General features: G+C 39.6%; 1 protein-coding gene across 19 annotated transcripts in view; it reads right to left on the bottom strand.

Moving 5' to 3' along the window:
* Positions 1-17,500, bottom strand: part of neb (nebulin) — a 324,022-nt gene that overhangs the window by 107,295 nt on the left and 199,227 nt on the right. For all 19 annotated transcript variants that reach the window (XM_069934922.1, XM_069934926.1, XM_069934925.1 and 16 more), the window contains 13 exons: positions 15,602-15,706; positions 14,449-14,553; positions 12,863-12,970; positions 12,587-12,700; positions 9,980-10,177; positions 9,323-9,427; positions 9,118-9,222; positions 7,521-7,628; positions 7,337-7,444; positions 2,742-2,849; positions 2,545-2,649; positions 2,340-2,444; positions 2,141-2,239 (listed from right to left, as the gene is read on the bottom strand). In XM_069934922.1, coding sequence (XP_069791023.1) covers positions 2,141-2,239; positions 2,340-2,444; positions 2,545-2,649; positions 2,742-2,849; positions 7,337-7,444; positions 7,521-7,628; positions 9,118-9,222; positions 9,323-9,427; positions 9,980-10,177; positions 12,587-12,700; positions 12,863-12,970; positions 14,449-14,553; positions 15,602-15,706 — 1,473 coding nt within the window. The remainder of the gene's footprint in view (positions 1-2,140; positions 2,240-2,339; positions 2,445-2,544; positions 2,650-2,741; positions 2,850-7,336; positions 7,445-7,520; positions 7,629-9,117; positions 9,223-9,322; positions 9,428-9,979; positions 10,178-12,586; positions 12,701-12,862; positions 12,971-14,448; positions 14,554-15,601; positions 15,707-17,500) is intronic.

The following is a 17,500-nucleotide window of genomic DNA, read 5'->3' as shown; positions in this document are numbered from 1 at the left end:
ACAAAGGACATGGTGGGACAAAGACAGACAGAATGGTAGTCAGGATTGTACATGTAACAGAGAGAGAGAGAGTTAATACATATGCTAATGTACACAGACAGGCTGCAACTCACAAGTTCAATGATACATATGCTAATGTTAGCAGACAAGCTGCAACACACAGTTAAATCACAAGAAACAATCCCCCCCCCAGCTTGGTCTCTTTTCATCACCCCGTGAAGGGGAGCACCAGTTTCCAACAACGTGAGCTGCTTGACACTTTAATATCAGGCTCCAAACAGCCTTCGGAGATCGGTGGCCCTAGGGTTCGGGGCTGAAGAGGACATCAGATACTAGCCACAATTCAACGGAACCGCCTGACTACTCGTTCGCTGCTGAAGGCAGCGTTTCTCAGAGACTGCTACTTGTTCGCTGCTGAAGGCAGCGTCTCTCACAGACTTCGTCAGGACAATGCTTACAAAAGTCGGGTGGTTAAAAGACACTGCTTCAATGTTTCAACGTGAATCTGCCCATGCCCATGTTCAGACGTGGCAACTTCGGACTGATGTGGGATGGACTAGATTCTTTACTGAGAACTGGAGCCTGATACTCACAACCCTAATAAGCAGCTGGACTCGCTACTCTGACCTTCATGGTGCTCCCCTACCTAAAGACTTTACACAGGTGTTACAATTCGGTTATTGACCAGCTGGGTAAAACTACACCTTACAATTGAAAGATCAGTATTACTGATCTAAAAGAAGGGTGAGGAAGGGGGGGGGGGGGGATCAGTCACACTGACACTAGTAACCAAAGATCAGTAACACTGATCATGGTGAAAGATCAGTATTACTGATCTAAAAGAAAAGTGAGGATTGTGAGAGATGGGAAAATTGATCTAAAATTATGAACATGGAAGAAACTAAAGTTCATCAGTAAAATGGCTGTAACCAGTTCAAACAGGATAAGCTTGGGGCTTAGGATGCAGGAAAGCAGAGTCAGCACGATTAACATAAGAATCTTCTAGTCTTTGTGACAAGACCATAGGACTAAGATAAGGAATGGTAAGGTACAATAGAATGTAGGAAGTTGAGGTAGTCTGGATCAGATAAGGGTCTCCTAGCCCTGGACAGAAGTACCAAGTCATACATTTCTAATTAGCTAACCATACACAGATTTATACATATGAAATTGGCCAACCCTAGATAGAATGAGTCAACTCTGCATATCAAGAGACTGTAGCCCCGAGAATCAGGAAGGTGTGAATAAGGACAATGACATGAAGGGACACCGACAGGATACCCCCCCCCCGGTTCTCCAAGTATACTGAAATTGCACGTAGGCAGGCAGGATTGCCTAATGCCAAACCTCTCCAGCAGGAGGCAGAAGAATGTAAGGGGGAGGGTATTCCTACACTGAAATCAACTGTATAAAAGTTGGGTGAGCCCCAGTGTGTGTGTGTATTCCCAGGGTAAGGGGAAGCACCCAACTTTGCATTGTTGTAGTAATAAATGTTCTTTGTTCTCAATTTTTGTCTCGAGCAATTTCTTTAAAGGTACTTTAATTCCTAACAGTACTGTTCAATGGTTTACATTATAAAACACCAACAAAAATGCTTTAAAAAGTAAAAAAGAAACTCTTCATCCACCAATGTTACAATTTGCATAATCACAAAATCAACTTAAAATCAATGAACATCAGGAACTACTTCACTAGAAGTTCACTCTTGGCAGATTACATAAAATGCAGTTTGGCAGAGACTATGCATTGATGAAACTAAATTTCACAATCTCAATAGAATTGAATCTGAATATCATTTGCAACCAATACTATGTTGTCAATTTAATGCTATCTATTAAGCATAAATTTCTCCCTCCCCTAGTCATTACAAGACTAAATGCACACGAAAAATGTGTATTTGTTGGGTTACAAAACCACTATTTTTTGGCACAAAACTTAAACCCCATTCCATTGAAGAACCCTAATAGTTCCTTTTCATTTGAGTAATGAAACTCTAGCTTTGCTTTGGCATGTTGGGATTTTAGGGCAGAAATCTTTGCAGTGCAGTGATGCCTCATTGTAGAATCATTTTCCTTTCATTTACAGCACCCGACACCAGCAGGAGCCAGGAAGTCTATCGGATTACAAGAAGAAAGCTTACCCAGTATTTGTGGAAGTCGCGCACTCGGATCATTTCAGGAGTTTCATATAGGAAGCATCCAATGCCCCTCAACAATCGAAGATCTTCCTTGTACTTGTTCTGTTTGTGGGATAAACATAACCTTAGTACTGTCCAGGAAATATTAAAGTAGAAAGTTAAACAAAGTGGACAAGGAAGCAAGAATAGATTTGATGCTTACATCACTAGTTATGTCACCAACATATCGATGATGCAGCAGCTCAGGTGTAAAAGGAAGAGTAATCTTCTGCCCTTTGTTCCTGAAGTACTCTGACTTATAGGACAGCTGAAACAAAAGAAAAAGTCACGTCATATAATTCTTTGAACCCACATTAATATATTTGGCTTAATCGTTGACGCAAATTTAGTTCTGTGAGCAAACTTACATCGCTGATTGCCTCCTGTGTGGCTCTGACTTGACGAATTTCTGGAGTGTCAGGAGTGGGATGAATCTTGTCTTTGTGGGTGTCATATTGTAATCGATACAGTCGCTGCACAAGGATAAAATAGCAAATGAATCATACACGCAAAGTAACATCATTTGTTGCTCAATATAATCAGGCGATCAGTAGGCTTCCAGTACCTGGTTCAGAATGTTATCTGCTTTCTTGGCTGCTGTGATGCTAATAGTTTCAGGGATCAACGTGTAGCCTTTAGCTTTCATATGTTCATAAGCTTCTTTATACTTCAACTGTAAGAAAAAAAAAGGTGTTTTCCTTTAAAATGATTGTCGGCTTCCAAATAATATCCTAATTATAATTAAAGGTTAGAAAATACAGAGGGAAAATATGAATACATCTTTGATTTTATACTTTTCAATGTTGACTGTAAAGGTTAAAACCTTGTGTTTTTAATTATTAATTTTACGCCTGTCTCTTTAAGAGAACTATTGTTTGTAGTGGTGCCCAAGTGACTATGCTGTAATATCCACCCACACTTGCTTTCATTCTACAAGATGTGAAGGAAGCGCGAGCATGAGAAATCCTTTGAATTTGTGTATTTCTTTAAATGCTTTTTATATCATTTGTATCTTCATATATTTTTCATATCTCTATTATTCAGTAAATACTTTACTTTTCATCGGTATGAAAGTCTCAATACAAAGTTATGCAAAATGCTTATCTGTTCTATCAACGAATTAAAACTACATAAAGTAACAACCACGGAGTTTGATTTATTGGATTAAAGAGATCTAAATTTGGGATATCACAGCTCATGCCTTGGAAGATGATACTTTGAATTTAGGATATATTAGAATAAGGAAAGTGACACCTATATTGACAACTTACTGGATTACAGTGACCTCTTATAATATCACTGTCTGCTTTTTTCCATAACAGTTTTCCCAAATTCTTTATGCTTCCTTCTACAGGTTCAGTCAGCCCTTTTCCAGCAGTTTTCACCCACTCCTAGTTCTGTCCCAGGAATCTCTGCCCACTCCAAGCCATGCCCCCTGGAGTCTCCTCCCCATCTTAGTCCCACCCCCTAGTCTCTGCTCACTCCTTGCCCCACTCCCTGAGTCTCCACCACTCCTAGCCCTATCCCCTGGAGTCTCTGCCAAATCCTATCCCAGCCACCTGGAGTCTCCAACTATTCCTTCCCCTGCCACTTGGGAGTTTCTTCCCCCTCCTGGTTCCATACACTGGAGTCTCCTCTCCTTCTACCCCAACCCTCTGAAGCCTCCTCCCATTCAACCCCCAGCCCCTGGAGTCTCTGCCTGCTCCAAACCCCTCCCCTGGAGTCTTTGCCTACACCTCACCCCATCCCGTGGAGTCTCTGTCCATTCCTAAACCAACCTCTTAGTGTCTTTTCCACCTCCTAGCCCCACTCCCTGGAGTCTCTGCCCACTTCTATCCCCATTCTCTGTTGTCTCCACCCACCTTGTCACACCCCTGGAGTCTCTTCCCACTCCTAGCCCCACCCCCTGGAGTCTCCGGCCACTCCTAGCCCAAATCCTGAGTCTCCTCCCCCTTCTAGTTCTGCCCCCGGAGTCTCTGCTCACTCCTATCCCCTCATGGAACTAACTAGCATTCTAATTTCTATAGTTATACTCTCCAAAAGGCACTTGTTAGTTTCAACAGGATACAATGAGATTTTGAGTTACTGCAATGTCAGAACCCAGTTCTTAAATGAAGAAGGTAGCATGTTTTTCTCCTTGTAATCCTGGAACCATTCTGGACATGAGTGCTTCAATTTATAATACAAAATGTTTGTTTGTTATGGGGTTTAGCATGTAGGTAACTTCACAGAGTTACACTTCACAAAAGTGATGTCATTTGAAATGCAAGAGCTTTGCTGAAAGTGAGAAGTTGAGGCACCAGTGCCTTTGCAAAAACAATGAAACTGCTTGAAGGAACTTTAGAAGTAGGTGCAAATGGATCAAAGTCCAGGCTCAATTGCTGATAATGATCTTTCAAATATTTTGGGTTTGCAGCTGTTCTAGTTTTTATATCGGGGTCGGGGGCGGGGGGAGGGCAGAGAGATCAGTTCTGCAGTAGCTTTTTGAGGCTACAACATGGCAAGCTGGCAGGCTTGTTGAAAACCCCATTTTGAAGACAGGTTGTGAGTTCTGAGTTCAACCTGTTGTAATCCTGAAGTAAGGGAAACAAGAGGAACTTTGTGGTGACCTGGAAAAAGAGGTTATCATTTGGAAAACCCATGATGGGGCAAATTTCTTCAGCAAGACACTGAAGTGGCTGATTGGAGGAAATCAGTTTGTGTGTGTCCAACGAGCAACAAAGATCTCTCTGAAACCAACAAGAACCTTCCTGAGTGGTAACCAGCACCAGTGCCTGGTTAAAAAATCATAAATGTTAAATTCTGTGCACAGTATAAGAATTGCCTGATACCAGTGAACTTGGAGGAGAGAGAAGTGAAATTGGACTGTGAATCAAAGAACTTTCCTGAACATATACACATTATATACATGTGCTTAGAATTAGAAGGGGGTTAAGTTAATAGTAATGTTTAAGTAACAATTTGTCTTGGTGAATTTCTATTGTTGCTGGGTTTTGGGGTCCTCTGGACTTGTAACAAATTGAAAAGCGAATTGTAGGATCATGCTGGTGTTGAAATGTCTGTGGCACAAGAGTGAATCACATTCCAATGGAAGTGCTCGGTCACTTGCATATGCTGACAATTCCTCAGGAAATGATCATTAATGTAATTTCCTCAGAGGAAAATCAATCAAGTGTCATGTGGTAATGAACAAGACCAGGCTAAATAACATCATTTCCTGCAAATTGAACATTGGATGGCTCTGGGCCTGTACTCGCTGGAGTGCAGAAGGATGAGGCAGAGTCTCATTGAAACATACCAAATATTGAAAAGGCAAGAAAGAGTGGACGCGGAAAAGATGTTTTCAGTCATAGCAGAGTCTAGTACCAGAGGGTATTGTCTCAGAATGGAAGGATGTCCCTTTTGAACAGAGATAAGGAGATATTTCTTCAGCCAGAAGGTATTAAATCTCTGGAACTTGTTGCCACAGATGGCAGTGGAGGTGAAGTCAATGGGCATATTTAAAGCAGAGTTTGGCAGGTTATTGATTAGTAAGTGTATCAAATAGTATGGGAAGAAGGCAGGAGAATCAAGTTGGAAGCAAAAATACATCCAGCCATGATTTGAATGGCGGAGCAGCCCCAATGGATTAATTTTTCTGCTCTTAAATCTTATGGTTTAATGGTTAAGCCTATTTCAATGTTAAATGAAGAAAAGAAATTAGAGCTGACTTTCGAAAATGCAAGAGTAAACCCTTCTGCTCTTTGAAATGGTGTGATGTGAAAATTGTTATGGTGGTACTGAGAGTAAAACAAATGAGAACATCAGTTAAAAAGCTGTAACCCTCCGGGAAGGGGGGGGGGGGGCATACCACGTGATGACATGGGGTTAGAGTGATAATCCCTGTTCTCCACGAAAAAGTTAAGAAAAAGTGACAAAAAAGGTTATGAAAGTTACAGAAAATATATGAAAGAATTGTCTGAAGACATATAGAAGACATTAATGGCACCAAAGAAGGATAAAGGCCTTACTGTTGTACAAGGAACCGAGCGAGAAAAGAAACAAGGAAGAGAGGCCTATCTTTAGAAAGGGTCCTCGAGTTGTCCGTAAGGTAGTATCCAAAGGAGAGAGGCCAAAAGCCGGGGAGACCTTGGACACTTCTGCACAAAGTGTCCCCAGACAATGGCTGCTGACATCAGGAGAAGAAGTGACTCTGCGCATGTAATATTTTTGTGTTGCAATTTTATCATTTTTATGTTATGGATAAATACTGTATGTGTTTTTGGCGCAAATGGAAAATAAAATTTTCAAAAAAAAAAGCTGTACCCCTTGGTACAAAGAAATTAGATATGTTGGTGCGGTGAACCTCTGCTGTGTCATGTTTGGCTGCTGCCAGCTGGACACACCTCCTGAGACTGATTCTACACTTAGTTCCTTGTATGTTTGCTTTGTTCAGTTGATGAGGTTGTAGGTATTTCCTGTTTTTAGTTAATAAAAGCTTGATAGTTTCACAATATCAACTTTTCATGATTATTGATGATATATCAGTTGGCTGTATCATCAAATCTCAAATTGTGTTTAGTAGATTAAACATTATCTGAAGACATGGGATTGTAACACTTGCATGATTTGGGAATTAAACTATATCTCTGGATGCAGTATTCATGTTCAAAATAAGGAACGATTTGAGATTAACATTTCGCAAGCTATGCTGTTTGTCAGTGAAGTTGATAGTGTGAGGTGTAAAATACACAGTCCACCCTGTTATCCAGAATTCAAGCATCTGGCAAAAAAAAATAGTGGAAAATAAATAGGTTAAAAAAATACAGAAGTTTAAAATGGACATGCCTCACCGTTAGTTTGCCAATCATGCAAAATGCAATCTCAAGCAACCGAAAAATACACTTATCCGACATCCACCAATCCTCATAGGTGCCAGATACCGGGATTTTTAATGGAGTTAGGTAAACTGATCATGTTATGGGCAGCCACAATGGAAAGGAGGTAAGATGACCATCTTTGTACCCATGTACAGGCATTGAGGGTGTAATTTCAATCCCCAAGTGTTACATTTATGTGTTAATTGGACATAATCAAATCATCTGTTAAGCCCAATTGATTAATTGATAAAATATTTTCAACACTGTGACTAAAGGCAATCGCTTTTCTTGTAATACTTACATCACTGCGGTTATGGTCAACATGCCTAGCATGTTTGAAGGATGGTATATCTGCTGGAAGGGTATATCCTTTGGGGAGGTTGCTCCGCCCAACATCACGGTACAGGTTCTGCAAAAAGAAGACAGTCAGCTCCAAACAGAAGGAATGGCTTTGTGACTAAAGAAAAACTGAGCCAGGCATTTACCTCACTCTGTAATTTGTTGGCTTGTCTTGCTCTGTCCAGCTCTACAGTCTTTGTAGTTGGAGCTACCTTGCCTTTAATATTTGTTGTATATTCATTGTGGTATACATTCTGCAAAATAGAAGGTAAAGATTTAGTAACACTTTTGTATTTTGTGGGATAATATCATTCGAACCTACCAATCGTAGACCTTAAGCTGCATTTCTAACAGTAAATTCAGGGTGGGAATTACATTGCACAAATTCCTAAGCTGCTGCTACCCATTCACTGGCAGGCAGCAAAGTTGTGCTCTTGCTATAACTTTCATGGTATAGGAAATTTCTGATATTTACCAGAAAATTAGAGGAACTGCAATAGATTTTTCTTCTTGCATTGGGCAACTATGCAAGAATCAGGAATTTGATAATTTGAAAAGATCTTATAAAAGGTTATTGGTTCAATTCCAAGTTATTTAAAAATATTTCATTGGCTTGTTTTTATACTGTTTAAAGTTATTTTTTGACAATAGGAAGTGTTTATCAGTGTTTCAAGTGATATTAAAACATCTAAAATTATTTGATTTTTCAAAAATATTGTTTAAATATGTTTAAACTCTTCCATTTTATTTACTTGGCTTTTAAAACCTTGTTTGAATGTTTCTGAACATCTTGACAACACTAAGCATGTTTTCAGTCCTCTATTTCAGCGACTCTTGGAAGGAATTTTTAATGTTCTCGAGTCTTCATGGATATAGGTTAACTGGGGTATGTGGGGGACATGTGCTCATGGGCTGTAAGGGTCTAAATTAAAATTAAATTAAATTTGAGCTTCTGATTGGGTAATTTATCAAACTCTTTTTGTTACTCATTTTCTGGTTGCCCCAATGGCTCTCCATCTGAGTGAGGAGGTGTTTTTCACTAGCTGTGTCCCACAGCAGAGGATCTTTCCCATAGTGTCCAAATGTACCTGATGATATTAATGATTGATGTGTTAAGACAGTGATAAGCTGGCAGGACACATTGCTGACTATAAACACTGCCTAATGAATTTTGTATCCTTGGATATGTTTGGGTTTGAAGCAATGAGCTCGACCTGTCTGATTGCCTGGGCCTAGTGCCCATGGTACCACTTCCCAGATGAGGTGGACCAAACTAATTCATTCTCTGTACTCAAGCAGTGGAGTAGCAGAGGTCACAGGCAGGCAGCTTGCAGAAGCTCTCTTCCACATTCATTTTTTTTCCCACTAATTTGTATCTACATGCCAACCTTCTTTTGGATAAAGCCTAAAGGGGAAGATGTGAACTGCTTCCTGATGTCCTCCCAATGCAGTCCTCAATGATATAAGAATTTGGGAAAGGGGAGAGCTGAAATCCTGGGATTGACCTCCAGGTCATTTTGCCCTTCTGTAGCTGATAAGACAATAGATTTCACAGAACTAGCAACTACCACTCAGCCTATTTGGTTGTATTTAAATGATCTGATGTGCTTTAAGAAAACTATTCCTGCCACAAAATTTTACGTAGTTTATCAATCTTGCCTGACCAACTGCTATTAGAATTTAATGGCCTAACTTATTGCTAAATACATCTTCTTTTCATACATTATTTCAGGATGAACTTACATCACTCAGCTGTTGAGCATTGGTAACAGCCTGTCGGTAGACTGGGGTTTCCATGACGGGTGTGAAGTTGGACCTTGCTACCTCAGCTTTGGCTTTGTACAGTATCTGCAGGGAGTAAACAGAATTCACCAAATGATAAAAATCTGTTTCAATAGTGACTCAAGGCAAACCTTGAAATGTCAACATCTTGGAGGAACATACATACATCACTTCGCAGATCATAGGATTTCTTGGCATGAAGAATCAGTGGGGTGTCCCAGACATTGCATCCAATTCCTTTCAGCCAATTAAGATCATCTTTGTATAGAACCTGGAAAGAAACAAAAGAAATCAATTGGTTTTAAGGACCCAGGGAGGAATTTTATCCACCTGAGAAGCCATTTCTTGCTGAAAACATAAACTGGTTGTAGAAATATACAAGGCAATGCTTTTTGATTATGAAAGGCATGTTGTATGCAATTCAAACTGGGCATATGCCAAAACTTTGTATCAAACAGTGAGGACCTTGCACATTGCATGATAGTGTCTGAGGGAGATACAGGACAGGAATATTCCTTCACAGGCCCATGACATTACTCTAGTCTCTGGTGGTTACTGGGTAAATCACCCTCCCCAACTCAGATCCCCGTGAAGCATTGAATGAGGGGTCCAATAACTCACTTCCCAGTGAGCAAGACTATTTTTTTGCTTGCAATTCTTTTCCATTTCAATATTGTATTCAATTTCCTTTTGAAATTCAAGATTGAATCTGTGCCACATTTGCAGGAAGGCTTTTTTAGTAGAGAGATGCTAATAATTTTTTGTGGTTCCTCACAATTTTATTATAACTTAGGTGGGATATAAAATGAAGGCCAGCACTTACATCACTTAGTTGTTCGTTGACTTTCCTGGCATGGATATTAACCTTCAGATCTGGCAGGCACGTCCATTCATGTAGGTACTTGCGATAATCAATATCGCTGACCTTAGCCTGAGTATCTTTGGCAGCAACAACCTCCAACATATCAGGCATGATGTGTATCTTCATCTTGTTCTTTTCATAATTATCTCGATATAGGCGCTGCATGCAACATAATGCAAAAAGGTCAAGAAATACTGAACGTTTGCCCTTTAACCCATTCTTATTAAGTAAAACATCCAAAATTATCTTGTGTCAAATGCAATAAAATTGACCATGATTTGAAGGTAATTTTCTCACTCAGAAACAATTGTATAGGCCACGTCAGATTTGAATTCTTCCTTTGACATGCATTTGTAAATTTCAAGAAGCAACCTTTAATGTATTAACATAAAATAAACAGTAAATTTAGCATTAAAAATTGCCCAAAACAGTTAGGTTTTGAACTTTACAACGAAGGAGAACAGTTCATTTGTATGAAGAATGAGAGCGATGTACTTGTGGTGAAACAATCAATAATTCTAGTTTTAATATTGCCCGGCACCTCCTTACTTTAAGATGGGCAGAATTTGTCAGGTGTGTCCAAGGATTCCAGATGCACTATGTGATTAAGTAGACTAGCGGAGAGGATGGGCTCATGCCTGAAACATTTGTAATATATCTTTACCTCCAATGGACACTGTCAGGCTGTCTAATTTTTAAAAAAAATGTTAGACATACAGTATGGTAACAGGCTCATTTTGGCCCATGAGCCTGTACCACCCAATTACACTCAATTAACCTACAACTCCTCCCTAAGTTTTGAAGGGTAGGAGGAAACCGGAGCACCTTAGGGAAAACCCATGCAAACATGGGGACAATGTACAAACTCCTTGCAGACACCACTGGGTTTGAACCCTGGTCTCAGTCGCTGGTGCTGTAACAGCATTGTGCTAACTGCCACGCTAACCGTGCTGCCCCAAATTCCTCCAGAATTTGAGATTTTACTAATGGAGAGGCCATACTATATCTAGTACTGGGCAATGAACTTGGTTTAAGTGATAGACATCTCAGTGGGGGAGCATTTCAGGGACAGTGACTACAACTTCCTGGCTGCTAGCCGCAGACAAGGATAGAAGACAAAATGGTAAAGTGCTCAAGTGGGGAAGGGCTAACTACATGATGGGATTAGGCAGGAACTGGGGATAATAAATTGGGAACAGATGTTCTTGGGGGAAAGTACAGAAGTAACATAGAGGATATTCAGGGACCAATTGCGCCGGGCTCTGGATAGGTTTGTGCCACTGAGACAGGGAAAATATAGTATGCTAAAGGAACCAAGGTTTACATAAGATGTGAAGCAGATAATTAAGAGGAAGAAGGATGCATATATAAGGTTTAGGAAGCACAAGTTAGACAGGGTCTTTGAGAATTATATTGTAGTCAGAAAATAACAGGAAAGGACAGTGGTGAGGGAGAAAAGGGCACATGAAGGCCTTGGAAAGTAGGATTAAGAAAAAATCCTAAGGAGTTGCATGCATGCACAAAGTACAGAAGCACGGCTGGCGCCAAGGTGGGGGGCATCTATGGACATTGCCACCCCCCCCAATGAGTTATTTTGTTCCCCCGACCTGCAGCACTAGCTTCACTTGTCACAAGTATCCACACAATATAAGCAGTGCGTTTGTCTGTTACGCCGGAGGGAGGGGAAGTGTGACGCCAACACGCAGAGGAGGTTCATGGCAGGTAGGTACCACCAAAACCCCCCCCCCCCCCCCACGGGTTTTTGAATGTCAGACTGTGTCTCTCCCCCCGCCCCCACTTGTGGTTACCCTAATGCCCCCCCCAACCCCCACCGATTAGTCTTGTTCTGATGTCGACCGGTACAGAAGGATAACAAAGTTGAAGGTAGGGTTACTTAAGGATAAAGGAGGGAATATGCCTCGAGGCAGAGGAGATCCTAAGTGAATACTTTGCTTCATTGTTCACCAGAGAGAGGGATTTCAGTCAATGTGATGTCAGTATAGCATAGGCTTGTGTGACAAAAGAAATTGATGAAGGTAGGGCAGCATGTAGATGTGATGTATGTGGATTTTTGTAAAGGCATTTGACATGGTTCCCCCATGGCAGACTCATTCAGAAAGACATGAGCCATGGAATTTATGGAATCTTGGCTGTGTGGATTCAAATTGGTTTGCCTGCAGAAAGCAGAGGGTAGAAGTCAATGCTACCAATTAATGGTAATAATTGAACAAATTTTGGCTGGAGCTAAGTGACTAATGGAGTTCCACAGGGATCTGTTCTTTGCACTTTTTATAAATGACTTGAAGAAAAAGTGGAAGCATGCATCAGTAAGATTACAAATGACATGAAGGCTGGTGGTATTTTGGATAGTTAGAATGTTGTTGTAGGTTACAAGAGGATATAGACAGGATGAAGAGTTGGGCCATTAAGAATAACAACCGCTATTGCAAAACCAGGCAGTAACTGTATCATGTTGGCTGAACAAAATGACAGGGCTCTCTTTGGAGAACAATATAAGTTATTCAGCCACATTGTTCTGATACCTTGTGTATCTGATCAGCTACTTACATCAAGGATTAATTTTCCAGACTTCAGACAGTGTAGGGTACGTGGGTCTTCCTCTACAGAGTGTGGCAGTGTATACAGAGCTTTGAACTTTTCATATTGTTCCCTGTACTTTATCTGAAAGTTTGAACAAATAGTTTTGGTATCCTCATGCATTTAAAAAAAAGAAAAAAAGTCATTTTGGCATCTTTTGATTGTAACCAAGAGCACTTACTCTGAACAATGAGCTTCATAACTGTCCATTTTAGTTTGCCGACGTGGTTGTGATTATCTACTTACCGGACTAAGCACATTTTTCTGATTTTTGGCCAAAGCAATTGAGAAGGAATCCCCTGGGATCCTGTAGCTCGTTGCTTTCACCGTATCCCATGCTTTCTTGTAGACATTCTAGCAAAACAAAATTGAATGACTGATCCAATTCAAATTCATGCTAAATGTTTCATGAAGATAAATACAAATTCTCCAGTGATCGTGATAAAATTGAACATTGATAAACAGAGGAAAATTATTAAGACAACAAATATAAGTGGTTCCAGCATAATCATTATATGGTAATAATAATATTCATGGTTAAGTATCTTTGACATTTTAGTTAAGTATAAGCCAACTACTATTTAACATTTTGCATGACTAATAAAGCCTGCTGGGATCTATATAGCTTAGGTAATGTCATGAGATGCAAGACCATCTCATACTTAAATTATGAAAATGCACAAAAGTGTTGCAGGGAATTTGAAACGTCTGTTTTCTTTGTTCTTCCTATCTTCTCCTTGTCCTAACATCTGCTTCTAATTTTGATTGTAGCTCTGACGGTCATCAGAGGCTCTGTGGGGAGCAGTGTCTCTTTTAGACGAGGACATTGTGGCTTCAAATCCTGTCCCTGCTAGAAATGATACCACATCAAAATTTCTAAAGTTTTCAATAATGTGATGCAAAGTAATCTGACCCAAATTATTGCATTTTCATGTCTGAATAAATCTGATTTGTTCTGGGAGATGGAGAGGAGACACAAGTTGGGGTGGCAGAGACAAAATCTGACAACTCTGCAACACATAAAATATGGCTTTTATATTATTAATGTGAATACTTGTGAGTGACAAAAGTCATTGGACAGACTTATATTGAATTGCATCTTAATCGCGTTACCAGGGATTTCGAGCAGGCTGGGCACAGGTTTGTTACAGGTTTGTCACTGGATTAGAGAGTTGTTGAGAAATTCTATTTGAAAGCCCATTCAACAGCATACCAAATGATTGCTGAGGTAAGTTTGAATGGATGAAGGTGACTAATTAGGACAAATTTTGCTGTGAAATTTCCCAATTTATAGCTTATGTTCAATTTAAAAATATGATCAGCAACTTCTGCCTTATGGTGTGTGACTTGGTTAGACTATTGATAATTTATGATCTAATTTTGGTTCAGTCACTTCACATTCTAAGCATGGTGAAGTAATCTATTTCTCCAGTTTTTTTGTGAATCACCCTCCATCCCCAACAAACAGAAGAATAGAAGATAATAGGATGGCTGATGTGTCCTAAACCTTAAAACCTCACCTCAGCTAGTTCTTCCCTATCCTGCATAAAATGCATCTTTATTTTTTTTCTTTTCTAATCCCCTCACTCCCCAATAGGCTCCAAACCTTACAGAATTTTAGATTCACCACCATCTGCAAGGTTACTGCTGTGGAGTTTTCTGAAGGAGAGGTTTCTTACTTCTTTGGGCATTGGCTTCCATTTGGTAGCAAATCTTAGCCTGAACAGAAAAGTCTTGATCTTTATAGCCAAATGTGGCCTTATGCAGTAATTACTATACTGTGGCCTGTGAAGTGTTCATGTTTTGCCCCTTTAACCATGCAGAAAACTTACATTGCTATAAATATTTTTAAGCTCTTTGATCCTGTTGAAGTCCACAGTCTCTAAAACAGTTGTGTATTTGTCTTTGTTCTTTTCATAGTCCTCTTTGTATTTAACCTGGAAGAAGAACAGTCATCCTCTTGACTAAATGGTGTCACATTGTGAAGTAAACTATAGTAATCGGACAAATAAAAACAATTATTAAAGAAATGACTACAAGTGATACCCAATGGTGACCGTGAATCCTGAAATTTATTAAGAGGGGAAGGCATGCCAGAAAAAACGTCACGTCCCACTCACTTCTTTTGGGTGGATTTGAATGAAGCCAATGCAGAAGGGGTTGAAAGACTGACCACAAACTAAACAATTGTGACACTTTCATTCGAGGAGGCTCTGGTGCAGGAAATGGAAAGATTCAACACTGCAATGAGCTGAAGTAAAGGGAAGGCCTTAGTGTGGCTCAGAATAAAAAAAACCCATTTCATCCCAAGGTTACACTCAAACTGGCAAGCTGTGAACAACGTGAACCACATCTAAGTCTGAGTTAAGCTGGCTTGCAAATAGTCTTTAAAAAAAAAACGCATTCACATGATATGAATTTAAATTGCAGGGCCAGCATTTCTAGTCCATTCCAAATCACCACTGGAAAAAATGACTTCTTAGATCATTTCCAAATTGTCTACACTGGGCCACATACAAGCCAGATTGGATAATGTTGCCAAATTGCCATCCCTAAAGCATACTTTTCAACCCAAGCTTCTTTACAGACAACAATTTTGTAATTTTGTGCCCACCATTATTGAATCTAGCTTTTATTTCCAGATTTATTTAATTAACTGAACTTGTACTCTTCAGTTGGAATATGAACTTGCATCTCCAGGCTTGATACCAATGCAAGTTCTAAGGTACATGCTTAAGTCCTCATTTGTACAAAGAAGGTAGCTAAGTCTTTTTAAATTATTAATAGTGAAAATGTACTAAAATAGTAGGAAGTGGAATGACCTATTTTGTTCACCCACTAACATCACCAATAGTGACCCAATGCAAAAAAGATTCAGGGAAATCTCACAAAGAATTGAAAGTGTGCTGAGAGAATTTTAATCTTGGCTTTCTAAGTCTATCTTTGCAAGACAAGGTTGACCTGGGCTATTAACATTATACTCACATCGCTTAACTGAAGAGCATTCTGGACAGCTGTTGCATAAACTGGTGTATCTGTGACCAAGGTGTAGTTCTCAAAATTCTTCTTTCCATCAGTTCTGTACTTAACCTGTAATAATTTAAATTTCAAATGGAATGTGTTAAACTAAGCATCTTGGAAATATGTAGGTTTAAGACTGTTTATTGAAACCCCATGAAACTTTTTCTCCATCATGAAATTATACATAATTATCTTTGAGTTATTTTTCATTGTTTTAGAAATTTGACTGCATATTTGTCCCTGAAGTGGCAACATTCCCAAATTCAACATTCCCAGCTCAAAGGTCAAGAAATTAAAGCATAAAATTCTAAGAGTGAATGTTAGTAAAAACACAATGCTGGAGAAACTCAGCAGGTCAGTCCACTTTATATAGCAAAGATAAAGATACATAATCAATGTTTTAGGCTTGAGCCATTCATCAAGGTATTGGAAATGAATCTGGGTGAGTACATGGCCTTGTTTGACCTACTGAATTTCTACAGCATGTGTTTTTAGTTCCATTATGGGGTCTGCAGACTTTGGTGTTTTAATTCTTGAGAGTAAATGTTGTTGGTCATTCATGTGGCAGCCTGATTTTTAAGGTGTTGTAAAGTCTGGGACCTCATGAGAGAAAGTTCTACTACTTACTTTATGTTCCTTTGGGCTTTTTTAAAAAATCTGCCTACCTATCCAACTCTTTGCCTAACTGCTCTGGCCTGAACTCCAATCTCCAGTCTCTAATCCCTCAAGCTCTCAATAGATGCTGACATCTCACTCTCCGCTCCACAGGACTCCAAATTTTTGCACTTCCACCCCTGGCAGATGATACTCTAATGGAAGAACTGAATCTCCCTCCCTCTCCTGGCCCCATTGAAGCCAACTGTAGGTTTGCTCCCTTCATCCCCACACTCCAACCTCCCCCAATTCATCTTCAATCCCGAATGACATAGTTGCCTTCCCAATCTCTGTACCATGAAAAAATAAAGACATAACATCAATTAAGTAGCCCTCAATATTTTAAGCATTCCTGAAATTTGCAATGACAGGCTCAGGACCACAAAACTCCATTATTTTCCCTTCTACATTGAATTGCAATTGTTATAGAGTTCTGTGTTGTGTATTGGCCTGTGTGTTGTGTTGTTTTATGTTAAAAAGTGACAGTTTGCCTTAGAGAGCCAAGGTGAAGGTGGACTGCTGAGAGAGTGGGAGACGGACTGAGCATGTGCAGAAAATGATCTAAAAATTTCTGGACTTGGATGATAAACCACCACTGGGTGGTGTTGTGGAGTGGAAGAAGGCCCAGAGAATGAGTCATGGTCTGGAGGACAGTTTAGAATGTTGGGATTCCAAAAAGGATGAACATTCCAAAGGCAGCCAGAAGGATCTGGACCAAGAATGTCCTCTCTCTGCAAGCAACACAAGACGACAACTTCAAATTTTGTGCTATCTCTCTCTCTCTCTCTCTCTCTCTCTCTCACACACACACACACACAAAGATCTTTTACCAAACAAACTGAATTTTGTTTATGATCTTTGTTTCGGTTGAGATTGAAGTTTTGTGTTTGTTTTGTTTTTCTGTGGGCTGGTTGGAAATATAACTTAGACTTTGATTACATATGTTATATTTAGGCTGGGAATTTATTAGTTTTACACTGTTATAGAGATTTGCATAGTAACCAGTGGGCATTGTTATTAAAAAGGGGGATAATTTGAATTAAAGTTTGAAGATGAATTTTTGTTAATAAAATAATTGTTAATCTTTACCCCTGTGTGATATGCCTTCTTTGTGGTTGCTGCTTTGATCTTGTAACACAATCGACTTAACAAATTAATCCAGACATTTGCTCAGATGTTATTTTCATCAAACTGAAGATTTCATGTTTG

The sequence above is a fragment of the Narcine bancroftii genome, chromosome 4, assembly GCF_036971445.1.
Source record: "Narcine bancroftii isolate sNarBan1 chromosome 4, sNarBan1.hap1, whole genome shotgun sequence".
NCBI lineage: Eukaryota > Metazoa > Chordata > Chondrichthyes > Torpediniformes > Narcinidae > Narcine > Narcine bancroftii.
Note: the sequence above shows the minus strand (reverse complement) of the source record. Positions and strands in the feature narration are given on the sequence as shown.